The sequence below is a fragment of the Nansenia antarctica genome (assembly GCF_963989245.1).
Source record: "Nansenia antarctica genome assembly, chromosome: 1".
Taxonomy (NCBI): domain Eukaryota; kingdom Metazoa; phylum Chordata; class Actinopteri; order Argentiniformes; family Microstomatidae; genus Nansenia; species Nansenia antarctica.
Genome location: NC_137674.1, coordinates 11,352,832 through 11,372,831, shown reverse-complemented (window position 1 = coordinate 11,372,831; position 20,000 = coordinate 11,352,832). Strand labels below are relative to the sequence as shown.

The 20,000-nt window shown below is 44.5% G+C and overlaps 1 protein-coding gene across 1 annotated transcript in view; it reads left to right on the top strand.

Moving 5' to 3' along the window:
- Positions 1-2,973: 2,973 nt before the first annotated feature.
- LOC308163904 (cartilage acidic protein 1-like) overlaps positions 2,974-20,000 on the top strand; it is a gene marked incomplete at both ends in the record, with an annotated part of 34,138 nt that continues 17,111 nt past the window's right edge. The window contains 4 exons of the mRNA XM_080538079.1: positions 2,974-3,158; positions 6,549-6,745; positions 7,094-7,230; positions 15,203-15,359. Of these exons, the coding sequence (XP_080394205.1) occupies positions 2,974-3,158; positions 6,549-6,745; positions 7,094-7,230; positions 15,203-15,359 (676 nt within the window). The remainder of the gene's footprint in view (positions 3,159-6,548; positions 6,746-7,093; positions 7,231-15,202; positions 15,360-20,000) is intronic.

The following is a 20,000-nucleotide window of genomic DNA, read 5'->3' as shown; positions in this document are numbered from 1 at the left end:
CATGTGTGTGTGTGTGTGTATATGTGTGCGTGTGTCTGTGTGTGTGCGAAGGTGCAGTGAGGGTGTCCTTCACAGGGAGGGGGTTCTGGAAGCGTGTTCTGAAACTGAAGATGCTGCTGGTGCTGGGTCTTTGTCGCAGTCTTATCAAGATCACAGTACAGCACGAACACTCTACAAAACACATGCTGATGTTGCACACTGTAATGGGTTCTTTATGCATAAGCATAAATAACCAAATGGAAAACATCTTGCTGCTTCTAACAACGTTTCCTCAGTCTTCAGAATTATTCTGTTAAGTATGTGTGATATGCAATGTTCTTACAATCTTCCGAAGCAAGAATGTTGTATTATTATATTTTGTGTTAGTAGTAAATGCAGACTTTGGACCAAAATGTCCATATTGTACACAGATGTCCCTTTATTCATTTTACAGGAGTGGGGTTTTATTCAGTTGTTATTCAAGCTAAACTTCAGTGACACTGCATACACAGCAATGGAAAACAATAAATACATTTCGTATGAATCCTAACCTCCTGAACACAGGCCTTTAAACCTCTCCAACTCCTTTATGGTGAGGGATAGAGGGGATGTCCCAACGTAATGTGGTTTACTGCAGTGAGAGACAGGACGCAGTTGTGTCCTTGGCTTGACTGGGTAGTGGGTACTGTAAAATCTACTACAGTAAATCCTACCCAGCTACTACGACACATCTCAAAAGCCTCCACTCCTCATCCCATCTGTATTCTCCATAGAGCCTTCACCCGAGCCATTCACCTGTCCTCTGTGTACAGATTTGTGTGAAAGAAGGTAAAGGTAAGAAGCCATAAACGGTATGACTATTGACATGCACCTGCTGTCTTGTTGCAGCAGTAGCGGGTGTTTAAGACCCTGTCCTGCTCTTTGTCTTGCTTAGGCACTGGCGGAGCCTGGGAAAGGATCACCCGCTGGCCAGGTCTGTGCGGCAGTTCACTCAATTAAGTATTGGTGATTTAATGTTGGCAATGTATTTACTGCATCTTTTTGATTTGTATTGTGTATAATTGATTGGGACAACGATGGCTACGTTTCAATGAATACATGAGGGTGTTCTAGCTTTCTAATGTAATAATAATAATAATACTAATACTAATAATAATAATAATAATAATAAGAAGAAGAAGAAGAAGAAGAAGAAGGAGAAGAAGAAGAAGAAGAAAAAGAAGAAGAAGAAGAAGAAGAAAAAGAAAAAGAAGAAGAAAAAGAAGAAGAAGAAGAAGAAGAAGAAGAAGAAGAAGATGAAGAAGAAGAAGAAGAAGAAGAAGAAGAAGAAGAAGAATGCATTTTATTTAAGGGCGCCTTTCAGAGCACTCAAGGACACCTTACTATTACTATAATTTAAAAAAACAGCAACAGATTCAAACAGATTAAAAACAAAGACTTAAAAACAACCATCAATTTAAAATACACCAGTTTAAAAAGGTGGGTTTTCAGGCAATTTGATGGCTCCAAATGGACCCCATCTTAAACTTTTGTCGACAGTCATGAGCTCCTTTACAATGCAGTTTTTCAGTCAGTTCCACTGCCCTCATAACCAACCCTCCATCCCTTCCCCTCTCACCCCCCCAATCCCTTCCCCTCTCACCCCCGTCCTTTTTATAGTTAACACCCTGCTGTCTAATATAGAGCATTAGCGGCAGGCCGGTAAAACTACGTCCTCCTGCCTGGAGTGTCCCTGCTCATCTGTCATCGTGCTGTGGGCTAATGGGAAGAAACGACCACATCTTCAGCTCCCAGTGTTCTTAATTAACCCTGGCCAATGGACACACTCACTCACACAAACACACACACACACACACACACACCACACACACACACACACACACACACACACACACCACACACACACACACACACACACACACACCACACACACACACACACACACACACACACACACACACACACACACACACACGACCAATAGCAGGTTGTGTTATAGCCTTATCACTGTGGAGCCTACTGGGGAAGCTACCATTATGCTGCCCATATTTCTGGAGGTGTCAGAAGATGTGATCCAATGTGCTTTCTTTCTCCGGCACAGTGTTTTTGAGGGTTTTATCTCAAATTGAATTGTTGAGTGGGATGTTAAGGAGTCATATATCACCTAGACGGCGGGTGCAACGCGTGAATCCACAACACTGAGGGAGCAGGAATACGGAATAGCGTGATGGTATTACAGCACAAGACTGAGCACTGCGGTGATGATTCTGTTTATAAATCCACTGGCTTGGTAAATCAAGTTGTCAGCTTGTAAAACCCATCTTGCTCTATGAGTGTATGTGTGTTTACAAGGAGATGACCTTCTCATTTTCTTTTCCTTCGCTCTTTGTTTGGTTTATTGCTTTTATGGTTTTCCTCAGGTTCTCAACTTGTGTACTCTTATAGAGCATATGGAAACATCCTCTCCTCTCTTCTTTGCTCTTCTCTCCTCTCCTCTCCTCAACCCTCCTCAGCTCTAATCTCCTCTCCTTTCCTCCTCTTCTCTCCTCTCCCTTCCCCTCCCCTCCCCTTCCTCTCCTCTCTACTCCTTACATTCTCGCCAAGCCTGCAGAATTCCCACGAGTCGATTGAATCAATTCCTCTGTTCTTCTTTTATCCACTGGCCACTCAGACACTGGCCTGCAATCTCCCCAACTCTACCCTGTGTCCTTCTCCCTCAGCCAAAAAGCCTTCCTTAATTAGACTTGGACCCAAAATCACAGCAATCAACACAAGTCAAGTGTTTTGTTTTGGTCTGTAATGGTTGTTCCTGTGCTAGCTCCTCTCTAATACTCTGGTCCCTGTATGGATTTTCTTTGGTGTGATTTGTCTGGCTGTCTGTGATGTTGAGATCTAACTCTGCGGATTGACTTTGATTACCATTTTATGTCTGCCACTCTCAAAATGTGTGTGTGTGTGTGTGTGTGTGTGTGTGTGTGTGTCCACAAGGTAAGGATGTCTCTGTGGGTGTGTGTGCTCCTGCCTGTCCTCTCCGTGGCCCAGAGGTCTGAACCCATGTTCTCAGCGGTCACCCAGACTATGCTGCCTCCAGACTACGAGAACAACCCCACCCAGCTCAACTACGGTGTTGCTGTGACTGACGTTGATGGAGAGGGGGACCTGGAGGTGTTTGTGGCTGGGTAAGTGATTGACAGGTCCCTGGGTGAGCTGGAGAGGCTTTGTCACGTTCACAGAAGGCACAGTGATGCCTGGATGTCATGTGATTCACTGTCCAACCGCAACCATACAGTCTATACCGGGGAAATGTGTGTGTGTCTGGGACAGGAGTGTAACTTGCTGAAGTGCTTGAATGTGTTTACTCTGCACCGTTTTCAACCGAGGCTCAGTGGGTTCAGCAAGAGAACCTGAGATGAACTCCGTCCTAATGATGTCTTCTATACTATAGAGAGTTATTCATTACAATAATGATGTTGAACAATGCTTAATCTATGTCTGATTCAAATGACAATTCCTGCAGTAATACCAGGTTCGTTTCTTAGAAAAACCTCTCTCCTGTTAAACAATGTCTTGAAGTCATTCCTGCTTCAAGAAAACACATGTCACATGCTCTGACTGGCTTGCCATTCTTTTTCACAGTAATTAGTGAGAGAGTTTAAAAGCAGTAACAGTGCTTGTCTTCCTTTGTTGGACCTCACACACAATTATAGAGTTTCTTAGACAAGAAAGTGATATCTCCAATAACCTAAATGAGGAGGAAAGGTGGGACATTCTCTGTCGTGGGCTGAGCTTAAGATAGGGGAAAATAAGACAGCTAGAAGACGACTGAAGGTAAGGATGCTACTGATAAGAATGAGTTAGGGTTAGGACAGTGTTACTGATGAGAATGGGTTAGGGTTAGGACAGTGTTACTGATGAGAATGGGTTAGGGTTAGGACAGTGTTACTGATGAGAATGGGTTAGGGTTAGGACAGTGTTACTGATGAGAATGGGTTAGGGTTAGGACAGTGCTACTGATGAGAATGGGTTAGGGTTAGGACAGTGTTACTGATGAGAATGGGTTAGGGTTAGGACAGTGTTACTGATGAGAATGGGTTAGGGTTAGGACAGTGCTACTGATGAGAATGGGTTAGGGTTAGGACAGTGTTACTGATGAGAATGAGTTAGGGTTAGGACAGTGTTACTGATGAGAATGGGTTAGGGTTAGGACAGTGTTACTGATAAGAATGGTTCATTCAGCACAGTACCACAGCATCGGCATTCAACGACATCATTATACAGACAGGCTGATAGATACGAGTGCAGCGCTGTCTGGGGCTCCAATCTCCGCGTTTATAGATCGATATAAATAGATCAACATAATGCAGCACTATCATGCACAGATCAGCCTTAAAACATGTAACGTTAGATATATAACGGAGCGATGTATTTCTACGGAAAAGGCTGACTGACGCGGGCATTTGAATGGAATTCCGGGGTAGAAATATTCTCTGCCCCTGCTGTCAACTGGTTAGCAAAGTTTGTACCACCTCCACAGCCGGTGTTATTCGCGGACAAAGACGGTGCATAATAGCGATTTTTGTGTTGTGCTTGTTGTAAATAAAAGTTATATGATTCATTGAAATGACATTAAACTAAGATAATACGATGGTCAGCATAATTTTTCGAATCTTTATTAATAAGCTATTACAGAAACTGTCGTCATCGTTGGCATCGCGAATCCTATGGCCGGAAAGGGCAGAACCTATGGGCGGATACTAATTTGCATATGGGCGGATACTAATTTGCAAGTGCCATAATACCTACATCGGAATGGAATACAATGCAAATTACATCGGATTTACATGGGATATCGAAAAGCAATGCAAATGAGTACACCGACACTAGAATGGAATACACTCATGACCGAATGGAATACGCTGCGCTCAAATGTAATACACATGCAGAATGGAATACACTCGTGACCAAATACAATACACATGCTAGAATGGAATACGCTGCGCTCAAATGTAATACACATTGCTTTTATTTTGGCACAAACATTCCGTATTTTTGCATTGTATTTGGTGTTACACGTGTATTCCATTCCGATGTGTGTATTGCATTCCGATGTTTGTATTGTATTTAAATACGGCATGATACACCCAAGGACAACCCCACTGACAGATGACAGGTAGATAATGACAGGTAGTGTAATGGGGGAGTGGTTGTCCTGGGGGAGTGGTTGGGGGTGGAGTTAACCAGCTATTGTTCCAACCCATTACCTGCCTGTGAAAAGTATTTGTGAAAACCTTAAGGCTGAATTTCTCTGTTTGTTGATTTGGGGGTATCAACATTAGAGCCCTTTAATGTTGATAAATGTATCAACATTCAAATATTTGTTTGTATTACACATCATTTGAAAGCTTACAATCTGCCCTTGCAAAAACTGAAAAATGACCGTGCCCTACTTGGGGACTAAAACACCAGACCCTGTCACAATTGTTATTATATTGCACTTCTTTCGTTCAACTTGTAATTTACTGTATTTAAAAAAAAGTCAAGGCTCGGTTTCTAATAGACTAGATTTGTTTTTATATTTTGGATTTAAAATCTGAACTTTTTAATTGTTATTTTATTCCACTTTTTATGTCTATTTATGCATTTATCGTTCTGTAAAGCACTAAGAATTTGCATTCAGTTCTATGAATATGTGCTATACAAATAAATCTGCCTTGCCTTGCCTTGCCTCAAGGGAAGCAAATGGAAATCCATGCACCTAAGATAGACTGCCATGCGCTGGATATACACATTACCTCTCTCCCAGCTCAAGTGATCACAGTGGGCCAGATGTACCATTACTCTGCTCTCTGGAGTCAGCACATACAGCCTGGCCATGCTGGGAAGCAAACGCAGGTGTGAGCAGCAGGGTGACTGGCAGGTTGTTGTTTGGAGTGTTTGGGTCTCCTCCCACCTCCACTCTGCCCCGTCTCAGCGGGTCTCTGGGACCAGTAACAACAATCCCTGGGGAGAGAGAGACTATTGACTCCAGCCCTGAGTTACACAATACTATTATAAGCAGCCCACTTATGAAAGGGAGCTTTTATGTAACTTTGACTATGTAACTACTTTAACCTTTGTTTAAATTCTATCATTTATTATACTGTATATACTGTAATGTCCTTTTTGGAAATGAGTTCAGCACTATGTTTGATAAGACAATTATGGCAGCGATACTGTGAATGACCTCTTCTCACACTGCGGTTAATGTGCCCACTTTGGGAGAAGATGGGTTACGGTTTGATACCAGCTACTACAATTCCCCCCCTGATTTCTGTTCAGTCCCTTTTTAGAGTGCATTGGTCATTGATTTTGAATCTCAAACTCAACTGCTTGAGGTATCTGCTGGTCTTCGTCTTCTTGAGCAATCAGTGATATCAAGTGATCAATTAAGTACAAGGAAGACATTCAGCTGTTTAGGCTGCAAGTTTGTACAACAGTCTCCAACATTTTAGACCGATATCGGCCCAGTACTGTTGTTCAGTATCGGATCGGTGCATATCTACTTATATACTGTTGTTCCTGTCTCATAGATACAATGGGCCTAACCTGGTGCTGAAATACGACAAACAGAAAAAAAGGTTAATCAACATTGCCGTTGACGACCGCAGTTCTCCATTCTATGCTCTAAGAGATCGTCAGGGCAACGCTATCGGGGTGACGGCCTGTGACATTGACGGAGATGGTCGAGAGGAGATCTATGTCCTCAACACCAACAATGCATTCTCAGGTACTAACACACACCCACACATGTACACACACACACACACACACACACACACACACACACAGACACACACACACACAGGATCACAACCTCTATGGAATACATACACATATGGGAGAGTGGATCAATATCCAGAGATAAACGTACCAAATCTGAGACTTCATTAGTTAACAGATACGTTTTGTGCCACAATTAATCATCTGTAAGTTTGACTGCCAAAACTACAATATCATTTTCAGCTTTTATTGCCTCCAACACTGTTGTATAGACATCTACAAAGTATCTCCATTATCATTTTAATATATTGCCCTCCTCTCTTCTCCTCTCCTCTATTCTCTTTCTTACTTCAAGGTCGGGCCACATATTCAGACAAGCTGTTTAAGTTCCGAAACGGACGCTTCGAGGATCTGCTTAACGATGAGATTAACGAGCACAGGGATGTTGCCAACCGTATGGCTGGCCGTTCTGTGGCCTGTGTGGACAGAAAGGTACCTCTCACACACATGCATGCCCGCACAGACCCTTTTTGATATTTTATCATCAAAATGTGTGTTTTAGCAAGTGCATCGATACATATCCTTTTCACATCGGGTTATACAGTATAATCCTCTGCAAGAAACGCCACAACCTGTGTTGAACTTTAGTGGCAGGGATTATTCATCTGAAGCTGTATGTAGGAATACTGTGTGGTGAAATGCTGTTCCATTGGGCATGTATGAATACTATATGTGTGTTTGTATAGTATGTGCGTGTGTGAGTGTGTGTTGGGGGGAGGGGCTTGTGTGTGTGTATGTGTGTGTGTGTGTGTGTGTGTGTGTGTGTGTTTGCGTGTGCATGCGTGTGTGCTTATTTGTTTGTTTACTAGTGATTTAACTCATGCTCTAGGTCTATCCCGCCCCTCTCTGTGTGAGTGATGTCTGCAAACACATTACACAGTACACACTAGGCCTGCGATGGTCATGGAGTAGTGGACTGCGTCACTCACCGGCCCGCAGCCTACAGATCGCGTATGCTGTTACTGAATAACTGACAAACACATCCAACGTTTTTAAGAGGATCGATTTATTGATTCAACAGCAGGCAAGAACATCAGACATAAAATGAAGTGCACTCATATTTAACAAGGCATGTGACAACGCCGAGGAAGACGGCTGCTTGAACTTGAGGCTCCGCACCATCCCCCATTTATATTGCTTTAATCAATTGCTATTGAGTAGATTTAATTGATTAATTGGTAGTGTGGATGTAATTTAGAATGAGCACAGAGAGCCTAGTCAAATGGCTTTACAAGGCCTTTTATTATAATGATCGGTTATACAACAAGGATATACAAAATGGAGATCTCCCTCTCATATGCCCATCTTCCCCCTTTATAGTCACATTGGATTACATAAGGCCAATGGAAAATCCCCGCCCCATCTCACGACCTTGAGTCTCCATTGTATTTGTGAATAGGAAACCCTACCCAAGCTGCGAACAAGAATGGTTGGGATGCACGACACTGAATATAGAGAGACTTCAATCTCAGTATATTTGATATAAAACTACAACACAATCAGTGATATTTTTACCTCTATCACGAGTTACCAGACCTAAAATTCACTTGACCTACAAGAAAAAAATGTGAAACCTTCGAAAGATTCAGCAACAATCAGGGTCCAAGGCTGATGCTAGCTTGAGGACCGAACAGACCTCTCCAACCACCACGAATCCTGCATCCAACAGAGCCTATATCTAACAACACGATTTTAGAGCTCATCCAACATCTGAAAACATTTTACGGATATTCTGAAAGAGCTCTCAGAAACACGGAGAGCTGTGGCTGTAGTTGAGGAGAAGCTAGCCAACATACTTACCCAGAGGACCAGCGCTGAGGCATGGCTGGATGTGCTGGAGGACGCAGAGACACAGCACCGTAACCAGGGTTCGAGTTATAAGCTGATCTCTGTGGGGGTCTCCAAAATAACAGTGCGAAATGTTCTCATGCACGCGCGAATCATGCCCACACAGCGATGGGACTTACAAGTTTTAATTAGCTATAGGCAGTAGCGGATTAAGGTGGTCAGTGGCCCTAGGCTACTCCTTTGTGTGAGGACCCCCCGCCCCCATACACAAGCCTCCCCCCTCCCCAAAATATACAACTCACGAGCACCCTGCACACACACCACTCATAATGCTTTACCATAAAACACTTAAACACTTTAATAACACAATAACACAACAGTGTTAATAATGCAAAGAATTTAAAAAAAAGTTCAGTGCATTCAGTTCTGTCTCTATTGCTCTCCTCTCCCGTTGTCTCTCTGTTACTGTCCTGTTGTCCGTCTCTCTGTTGCTCCCCTCAGCTCTAAATGACAGAAATGAATTAGCTAATTAGTTGGCATGTAAACATATAGTTAGGGTTGGGTACAGTTTGGGTTTTATTCGATACCGGTGACAAATCGATACTTTAAAAACGGTACCGGTACCGAAACATCATCCTCATCCTCATCCTCCTCCTCAAATACCAACATATCCTGACGCTACAGCTGCAGGCTACTCATTTCACCACATCAACAGCCCCACATGAAACAACAGCTATAAAAGCGATAGTCACACATGTATCTCGGCCAATAATTGTGTTATTTTTGCTATACAGAAGGAGCGAAAAATACATGTACACTAGGTTAGTAAAAAGTAAAAGCCACCTTACCTTTACGGAGACAAGATAGACCTGTTTGGTCTGTTTTCAGTAGGCTGCGGTCGCGGTCCTGGAACCCATGATGCTGACGTCCGATGTTCTTTCTTTATCCAAGATTGGATGAACGGGAGAGGGTCAAAAAATTGCCTTTTTTTGGGCGGCATGGTAGCTACTGTATGTATATACTCCTGTATAGCTAATGAATGAATGTTTGCTTCTCAATAATAGGCTAGGTGCACGATCTCACTACTTCCTGAAAGGCAACTGGTATATGAACATATCCTGTCTCACTCTATTGGTTTAATTGATTAATCAGCTGTGCACTGTGTGTTCCAACGGTTTACCGCACAGCTGATTAATCAACCTTTTGCTGTTGCACAATATTCTACTGCGCCCCATGGTGTCTTGGTGGTGAAGTGCAGGCAGTCAAAGGCCTACTGTCATTCACAGGAGATTAATGGTGCGCGTAGCTCTTTTGGAAAACGTGTTTATTTTACAATATTTATAATATAAATTAAATAATATTCATTACATTGACATTTTGATCAAATAATAGTTGTGGTAATGTATTATTAGCGACCCCCACAGATTTTTGATTTTACTGCCTTCATGGGAGCTCAGAGAGTCTCAGACCATCTCTATGGGAGCTCAGCTCCCATTGGCTCCCACATAACTCGAACCCTGACCGTAACTGCCTGCTGGCTCCAGCTTCGGATGTCGAGAGGCTGCACGCAAAATTGGTGGAATACGAAGACAGGGACAGACGGGTGAATCTACGCATCTATGGTTTTCCTGAGCGTTCTGAGGATAATGATGCCATAACTTTCCTGAAGACTACACTGCCGAAGATTCTCCATGCTGACTTCTTGGGAAGTGGCCTGGATTTGGAGCGTGCTCACAGGTTGCTAGCTCCACTAAAGCCCGGGGCTCTGCCAAGACCTTTATGGTACGTCTCCTAAGATTTGAACAAAAAGGGCGCGTGAGACACCTCGCTGTCCTCTGTCAGGATCACAAAATACAAAATTTCTACCAGGAATTCTCCAATGCTACGCAGGACCGCCAATACTCTTTCCTAGAGTGCAAACGACTACTTCACTCGGCAAAGATCCCCCTGCAGTGCTATCCTTCACCGGGGACTGGGACTGGTCACCAATACAGGCAGAGGCCTTCTGTACACTAAAGGCACAACTAACCTCGCCTCTGGTTCTGGCCCACTTCAGCCTCTCCAGCCCGACCCTCCTCACCTGCGATGCCTCCGCTGCGGCAATTGGGGCTGTGCTCTCCCAGATACAGGACAGCACTGAGAGGCCGATCTCCTTTGCATCCCAGGCCCTGACACCAACAGAGCAGCGATATTCCGTGGGCGAATGCGAGGCACTGGCCTGTGTGTGGGCATGCGAGAGATGGCACATGTATCTGTATGGCCGCCATTTTACCATCAGGACGGATCACCAGGCCCTCACAACAGTACTCTCCGGTACTTGATATCATCAGGATAGGGACTTCTGTGACTTCAGTGACCACTGTGACTTCACCGTTGGGCGGAACGTCTTCACCAGTACCATTATGACCTCACCTTCACACCAGGGAGGGACAACGTGGTGGCGGACCTCCTCTCCTGTTCCATCGCAGCCCCAACCCCTTCCGATCCATCAAGCAATGGAGAACCGACAGACAATGAAGAACCGGCTCTTATCCAGACACTCTACACACCTCTGCAGCAGGTAGTCACACTCGAGGAACTGAAGGTGATGTCAGACAATTACCCAATACTATCAGAAATGGCTGGCCATCCCACATTCCTGATTGCCAGGGTGAAAGACGAGCTGTCCTGCTGGGCAGATACCTGTGTCTCGAGGGGGATCTGCACCATCATCCCAAGTGCCCTGCGTGCACGCGTCCTGTCAATGGCGCATGAGGGTCACTTGGGAATTGTGAAACTCCAGCAACTGTGCCGCGACCTAGTGTGGTGGCCGGCCATCGACCGGGACATTGAAGGTCTGGTCCGGGGCTGCTCAGCATGGCTCCTCAGTGGCAAGACTGGACCTCCAGCACCTCCCCCTCTACAACCGATTCGCTGGCCTTCTCGCCCCTGGGAGCATGTCCAACTCGATATCTGTGGGGAAATCCATGGCCGCGGTGTTCCTCATCACCAGCGCTTTCTGGTGGTCATGTATGATCTCCACTCCAAGTGGCCGGGGGTGGTACTAGTGGGGACAGTGATGTCACACGCCATCATGTGGATACTAGATAACCTTTTCGCACGCTGGGGAGTGCCAAAGGCTGTGACGCCAGACAATGGGCCGCAGCTGACGTCTGCTGAGTCTTCTGGTTTTCTCACCAGCCGGGGTGTCAAGCATATCAGAACAGCATTCTACAACCCGAAGGCCAACGGTGGAGTGGAACTCGTCAATGCTACGTTGAAGAATGGTGTTCATGCACACCTGGCCCAAGGCTGCTCGTTCGAAGCGACACTTAACCAGACCGTGCTACATTACTGACCAAGCCCACTCCACCACACAAGCGTCACCAGCGGTCCTAATGCTCGGCCGAGAGTTAGAATTGCCATTGCATAGGCTCTGAGCACCAGCTGGAAGGTCTCTCAAGGCCAGCTCACTAACTCGGATCCGAGAAACCATTGCCACACGACAACAGGAGACAAAGAAGAGGCTAGACAAAACGCGGAGGACAAGGGCACCATCCATCCAGGTCTCTTGACTGGGTCAAGTTGGCCTCAGTCTGGTCTGAGCCCAGGCAGGTCAGGCGCCTTTTGGGGCCTGCCACATTCATGCTCGACGATGACTCGCGATGGCACGCTAGGAGACTGAGGAAAGTTCCAGTTCCCCTTTCCGGGCATGCAGCTGCAGCCGGAGCCCCACTACCGTCTCTCTACACCATGGGCACTGGCCCTAGCCCACTGGGGGAATGTTATGTTTGATAACATAGGTCATGCTATGCTTAGTTTATTACACATCGCCAGTAGGGGCTGCTATATTCATTACATTATGTTATGTTTCGTGACACAGGAAGTGTTGCTTTGGTTTTGGAGGGTGGAGGTTAATAAAGCTCAGTGGGTTTTGCAACTGAACCACGCGTGTATGTCAGTCCTTTACTAGTTCTTTACTACGTAACAGTAATACTACGTATTACTCTGCACTGGTCTATTATTACTTTTTGTCTGACTATGCATAATACTATTATTAGTAATATAGTGTTAGCATTAAAATATGCAAAACATATTTAAGGGGGACTACGCAAGTGCTTGGATGGGTGCACATAGCATGCACATCCATGGATGTTTTTTTGGTTTAGTTTTTTTTCCACTTCTTCTTAGTTTTTTCCTTTTGTTATTTTCATCCAAATTTCCTCATATCCTTACTATTTTCCTCATAAATGAATGCTGTGATAGACCCATTGAATGTGCTCTGTTGACTCATCGTGTGAATGCGATGTTTAGTAGTGAATAGTTGTTGGTAGTTCCTGAATCTAAGTTGATTGTCCAAATGTGGACTTATCAGGAATGTCAAGGAGCAGCGGTTCTCCTCACCTTTCTTTCATTTTCTTAGTATTTTTCTTTGAGTTAGGGTTCTTTTGTTTGGGGAATGTTATCTTAGGGATCCAGGCCACTATACTCTGCTTGTTGAGGTGACTATGATTTATATTTCTACGCTAACCAACAAATGACCAGTCTCAACCTAATTTCCATTAATGCCAGGGGTCTCAATATCCCACAATAAAGGACCACTTTTTTAGAATTCTTGCGCAAGAAAATCTTAGACTTTGCTATGGTTCAGGAATCACAATCACATCTACTCCTTAAAGAGACTGGCTGCTTTGCAAATAAGCTTTTTCACCCTATTGCTTTTTCCTCTGCACTTACCAAAACCAAGGGTGTGATGGTAGTCTGCAAGCGCAAACTCAAATTTGATCTCATTGGCTCTTGGGTGGACAAGGAGGGACGGTTGGCAATTGCTAAGATACGGATAGATGGACAGAATATTGCATTGATCTCTGCTTCAGCTCCGAACAATTTCGATGCCGGTTTTCATGACCTATTAACCAAAACTATTCGAGATTCGCAGAAGATTAACCCTTGGTTTGGAGTGTGCATCTGAAAAAAACTCAGTTTGGAGGGCTATGTAGCCCAACCACTTCCTAGTCAGTGATGAGGGATATATCCATTAACAGTTGGGAGAGTACAGTAAAATTCGTAATAGATTATCTACTGTACCCTCATCTTATTAGGCATTGAGAGGCTGCCAAACCACATCTCTTTAAAAAACGATAAGGCTTTTTAGTATGATCCATAGCCTCCAAAATTATTGCTTTGCTGTTCCCTTAGATGGATGGAAGAGTAATGCGTTTTTTCTGCAGCAGAAAAAGTGTCTTCTCCCTCTCTTTTAGATGACCTTCTTAATTCCCTATCCATATGAGTACTTAATGGCAGCCATTGATGAAGAGGGTGTTAGTTAATAGATATTACTCATCATCATCATCATCATCATCATCATCATCAATCAACATTGCCTGGTTACAGAGGCCAATGTTCTGAGTATGTTCTATACTCAGTCGGTAAACAAATGTGTTTGTACTTATTGACCTACAAATAGGGCCCTATCAGTCACAGAGAGGTACAATTACTCACTCAATGTGATCTTCATCGCTCTCAGTCTCCTTGAGAGTAGAGTCTAATCATTAGTCTCTATCAACCTGACGGAGGTGATAGATATTGAGAGGTCTCACGTGAGCTGACAGATGGATCCACTTCTAGCTGAACGACAGACAGAAATGAGCTTGGTTAGAAAAAAGAGTTATCTGGAAATGATTGACTATGTCAGGGGCCTTCCAGCCATCTCCAGAGGTTTCACACATAGGGCTTTCACACCCCCAAGGAACCGTTCCTATTCCCGTTTGCGTTCTGAAACCTCCGAACCGTGGTGCTGTCAGCCCGCATTCACACCAGTGTAACCAGAACCATCCGCGTCATCAACGCTGGTTGATGAAGGGACGGGATAAACAGTGGTGGTGTGAAAGCCCTAAGAGACATGCATGCACAGAGCACCGTAACCAAGTACACTCACACACACACACACACACACATACACACACACACACACACACACACATACACAAACACATACAAGCAATATTTGAAACTCACTGACTTTTAACACCAGTAAGTAACTTCCAATTGCTTTCAGGCACTAGATTGCGTGTGTTCCACCTCCCTCATTTGACATGGCTGAGCCGGGAGACTGAGTTGTGACATTTACATCCACCTTCATTTTTGCGTTCCAGCCCTGTTGTGGTGTGGCAATGTTTATACCATGTGTGTGTGTGTGTGTGTGTGTGTGTGTGTGTGTATTGATTGGAGTGTGTGAGGCCTGGTGGGGAAGCTCATTGGAATTGGCTGTGCAGTCTATTAGTGCGGTTCCATATGTGAGTTTGTGTCTGCAGGGACTCTCACTGATAATGGAGTGTGAAATTAATCTCTACAGGGAGAGAGAGGCGGGGGGTAGTAAGGCTGGATGGGGGAAAGAGGAGAGAGAGGCGGGGGGCAGTCAGGGTGGATGGGGAAAAGAGGAGAGGGGGAAAACGGAGAGAGAGGTGTGATCAGAGAGAGAGAGAGGGGCAGAGAAAGGGGTGGTTGAAAGGTAGAAATAAGAGAAAGGGGTGGGGGGGGGGGTGATGTTTATACTGATACCCTCTCGTCTCTCAGGGGAGTGGACATCAGAGTATTCAACTGTAACTCAGACTGTCCACGTCCTCTCTTTCCTCAGGGAACAGGCCGCTATGCCATCTACATCGCTAACTACGCCAGTGGAGCTGTGGCGCCCCATGCTCTCATAGAGATGGATGAAGCTGCCAGCGACCTCTCCAGGGGCATCATTGCCCTGTCCAACGTGGCAGAGCAGGCCGGAGTAAACAAATTCACAGGTAGGTGTGTGTGTGGGGGGGGGAGGGGGCGGGGGGACACGGCGTGTTAGAGAGATTAAGGGCTCTATTTTCAACAAAACTGACACAAGGGGAAACACTGACATGTTGGCAATTTGTGTCGTTGGCAGCAGGTGAAATTACCACAGCGCTAGCTCGCCTGTGCTCAGGTGGGAGGAGTAGAAAAAAAAGGGGGAAAAAGAAAGAAAATGTGTTATTGCCATGCAACTAACTCAGTCAATTGTTGTAATTTGGTATTTTATGCTCTAGGCAAGGGGTCAGCCATAGACGGTGACTCAGGTGCACTGAAACATTCTGGCCTTAAAAAAAAAGCAATAATATTTCAGACACCCCCCCTAGTGCCACCGCCAGCCATTTGCACTACGGCTGGTTTTTACAGTGTTAAAATATAGCCCTAAATGATGAATGAGCTGGATGTGTATGACTCTCCGTGACTCCGACCACAACCCCCTGGTGCAGCGTATCTTGGCCTGGTCTGATTTACACAGCCACTGTGAAGTGCCCTGCACCCCTGTACTCCTGCAAGACTGAAATATAGAGCTCTTTACTACAGACAGCAACCTCTAATAGAGAGAGAGAGAGGAGGGGGGGAGGCGGGGGGAGAGAAAGAAAGAGAGGGGGGCAGAGTGAAGAACTGAGTGTGAGAGAGAAAGAGAGCTGGAGAGGGAGAATGTGTGAGCTGGGGTCTTTTGGCTCTGTCAGCTGTTTACTCCAGTCAAAGTCACTGCGAAACGAAGGGGAAGGGCGACACACATATATATCAGCCTGGACTGGCTCAATGGGCCAGAGACCGCATCCATCACTGCCTAGTGTGCCTCCCCAGGCAGCAGATCTCAGGCTTTGTGTGTGGGGGCCATAGAACTAGAATGACTAGAATAGACATTACCGTTCAAAGCAACATTCTGTCGCATACGGAATGGGGGTACAGAATGTTGGATTTGGCGCATTTATTCCCAGAATTTAGTGGTCTACTGATTCCTATTCTTTAAGAGAAGGGGAGGGAGATAATAAGGGACGACTAAAGAAAGAGGGATGGAAGATTTGAGGGGAAAACGGGAATCTAGAAGCTTTAGCTTTAGCTTGTTCATATTTGGGCACGACCATTAGGGTTTGGTTGAAAACAATCATTGGAATGTTTTTTATGTAAACATTCTAGGGCATCGTTTCTCAACGGGGGCGGTACCGCCCCACAGGGGGCGTCCAGACAACATTGGGGGGCGCTGGAGCAAATATTTTTTAAAGGGGGGCGTTGAGGTGTTCTTGGGGGGCGTTCACGCATAAAGTATTTTTCTCATGAAAAACAGCTGTGTTATTGCGGGCACATTCGTAAATGCACGAACGGTCAGTTCCTTCGGACAAACCGTGTTTTCAGTCAGAGCACCCATCTCTGAGCGCTCTGAACTTGGCCGGGCTCTGTGACGCAGACACACGTAGCGCAGCGCCCCAAAAAATAAAAGTGAGAGTGTCATCAAGAAGATGGAGAAGCTAAAAACTCAGCTAGCAAAAGAGAGCTTTTGATCGTTTCCAATGTGTCTGGGTAAGCTGCACTGTAGAAGAATCTTTACAGTTCATGTACAGTGCAGAAATTGCAATACTATGCTACGATAGAAAGAACCCCGGTTCATCCCATCTGTAACATCATGTTGACCAATGCCCAACTTCTATGAGTGTTTTCCTTGTAGGCTATGCCTGAGTGACATTATGTTTCAGTTTGTGGGCTCATTGTAATTGTTGCGTTCGCTTCGTTCGCTTCCTTTCAATACAGCTTATTTAATTTAGTTAAAATTAGTGCTAATACCGTACCACCATACCAGAACATCACAGCAGGAACAACCTCTCAAAAAAGCGATCGTAATAAACCAGTCCTGAAAGTTCTCTGTCGCTTACCAATAATCGAACCTAGAGAAATCAGCTACGAATGTCCCTTCCCCTCGCAGGTTCATCACAGTATATTACATAAATGTATTACTGTTAAGTGTTGTTGTGGATGTTATCCCTAGTGCCATTCTGAGGTTAGCATTGCGATGTGTTGGCAAACTAAAATATACGATCGCTTTTTTGTGATATGTTGCTACTCTTGTGATGTCCTGGAAACGAACGCATCAGCTGCAGCGTATTTTGTATTGATCAGCTGTGATCAGTGTTATTACGGGTACGTTCGTAAATGCACGAACGGTCAGTTCGCTCGGACAAAACCGTGTTTTCAGTCAGAGCGCCCATCTCTGAGCGCTCCCAGAGCGCAGAGCTCTGAACTTTGGAACTTTGTTATGTTTTGATATGTTTTGATATGAGAAATTCGAAGTGGTCAGTTTATGAAAATAATACCATAGAATACTAAATAAAATATTAAAATAATAGCCCCCTAGCGTTTGCCGCCATATTGTGACACCACCCCCCCCCCCCCAAAGTCCAATCAAAAATGAATAAATATTAGCATCATAAAACAGCAATTTGGAGAAATGCAACACCAGCACACTTAAAAAAAACTAACAATGTTAGTTGTAATGTACAGTTCTGCAGCCTACTGTTTGTTCTGCATCGGACATGTGGGAAATTGCTGCTGTTCCGTAGCAGTCTGTTTGTATTCTCTGATGTTGTCTGAGTTTGTTTAACACTCAGAAACAGCATTTTTATTCACATTCACATGGCTTTTCTGCTCTCTGGTAAACTAATGATAATGATATTCCAACTGCCCAGTTAAATCCAATCTATTATTTGGCATTCAGTGACATGCTTTTTAAATTATATAACACAGAATATTAGTCAACATTAATATTTAGGGAAGAAAATAAGCATACTTTTTTTTGATGGGGGGGCGGTAAGAGGCCTGGATAATGGACAGGGGGGGCGCTGGCCCAAAAAAGGTTGAGAACCACTGTTCTAGGGTGTCTTCTAAACCACTAGTGGACAGAGCAGATTGATGGCCATCCTTTATTGATCTTTGTTACAGCAGCTCACACCATAAATCAGTGACTATGTTTTCATGCACAATATTTGGCCATTTAATATTTGGCCATTCAGAATGAATTGATTCTGAAACATTAACATTACGAAAGAGCTGATCACAATTTCAAGTTGCCTTTTGGAGGTAACTGATTACATGTTCTACCATATAATAAATTATACTTGTTTCTGACTTGCAGTGACCTTTTCTTTGTGTGTCCCATGGGACAAACGGCCAACATGTTTTTCGCATTATTTGCACTGCTGGTGTTTATAATTCGTTCTGCCAATTAGTACAGACACAATGACGAATCACCATCCCACCTGATCAGCAGATCGAGTAAAGAATTTGCTCCTGGAATTTACCCATGAGGAATGGAAGCAGAACCGTTGCATGACACGCTCGCCCCCTTTGTGAAATTGTGCACGCTTATGGAAAGTGCCAAATAAGACTATGCAAGCGCCTATATCCCATTGATGATGTGTTTGCCAATTGTTTTTGAATGCCACATGCATATAGACTGCGACAAATTGATCCGGTGCGCACTGCATCACATTGAAACAAATGGACTTCCGTTGAACTTCAACCGCATCGTGCAGTCTATGTGAACGTGGCATAAGCTGCGCCCAGTACCAATACATTTCCATTGGGTAATACGAACATTTCATTCCGAACGATCACTATTCTGATTGAAGGGTTTACATAAGGGTGTTTTCTAACCCTAACCCTAGTTTATTTGTTTATTTGGTCTATTAAAATAATATTAGGCAAGGCTCACACGTGTATTATAGACGGATGGTCAGGGTACCTGTGTACATGTAAACGTAGTCAGTGTGGAGGAACAGACAGTCAAGTTGTATTTTACTACAAGAGGATATTCATATTTTACGATGCAGGAGACTGGCGGTATTTGTCTGGTAAGATAAGGAGGGACAGTAAATCAGGATTCTCCACAGTCAATATCACTACCAGATAGCCATCGACTTCCCCTCTCTCCCTTTTAAATGACCAGGATTCAATAGGTTTTTAGTGTTGGTCCATTATAGGCTGTTGTCTTTTTGGGAATTTACTGTATAGTTGTTTTGAGTTACTTAGAGTACCTTTATCTATTACTCTAGGGGAATTATTGAGTGTATTGAAAGGGCCCAGAAATGGAATGTGGAGGATTTCTTCTTTTATGTGCTAAGTAGTGGAGGAATTAGTCTGGCGGACATATAGGTTTACAGTTTGTGTGTGCGTGTGTGTGTGTTTGTGTGTGTGTGTGTGTGTGTGTGTGTGTGTGTGTGTGTCTGTGTGTGTGTGTGTGTGTGTGCGTTCGTGTGTGCCTGCATGTGTGTGTGTGTGTGTCTGTGTATGTGTGTGTCTGTGTGTATGTGTGTGCCTGCATATGTCTGTGTGTATGTGTGCCTGCATGTGTGTGTATGTGTGTGTGTGTATGTGTGTGTATGTGTGTGTGTGCATGCCTGTGGTTCTTCTCCCTGTCCTGTGATCTGCTGGCAGTCAGAGTCTGTGTCAGCAGAAAGCCCGGCCCAGGGGAAATGGCCTGGAAAGACAGTAATGATCTCTCAGATCGCTTTTGCGATGGAGCCTAACCCCCACCCCCCTTTCTCTCTCTCTTCCTCTATCTTTCTCTCACTTTCTCTCTCTTCCTCTCTCTTCCTCTCTCTTTCTCCTCTCTG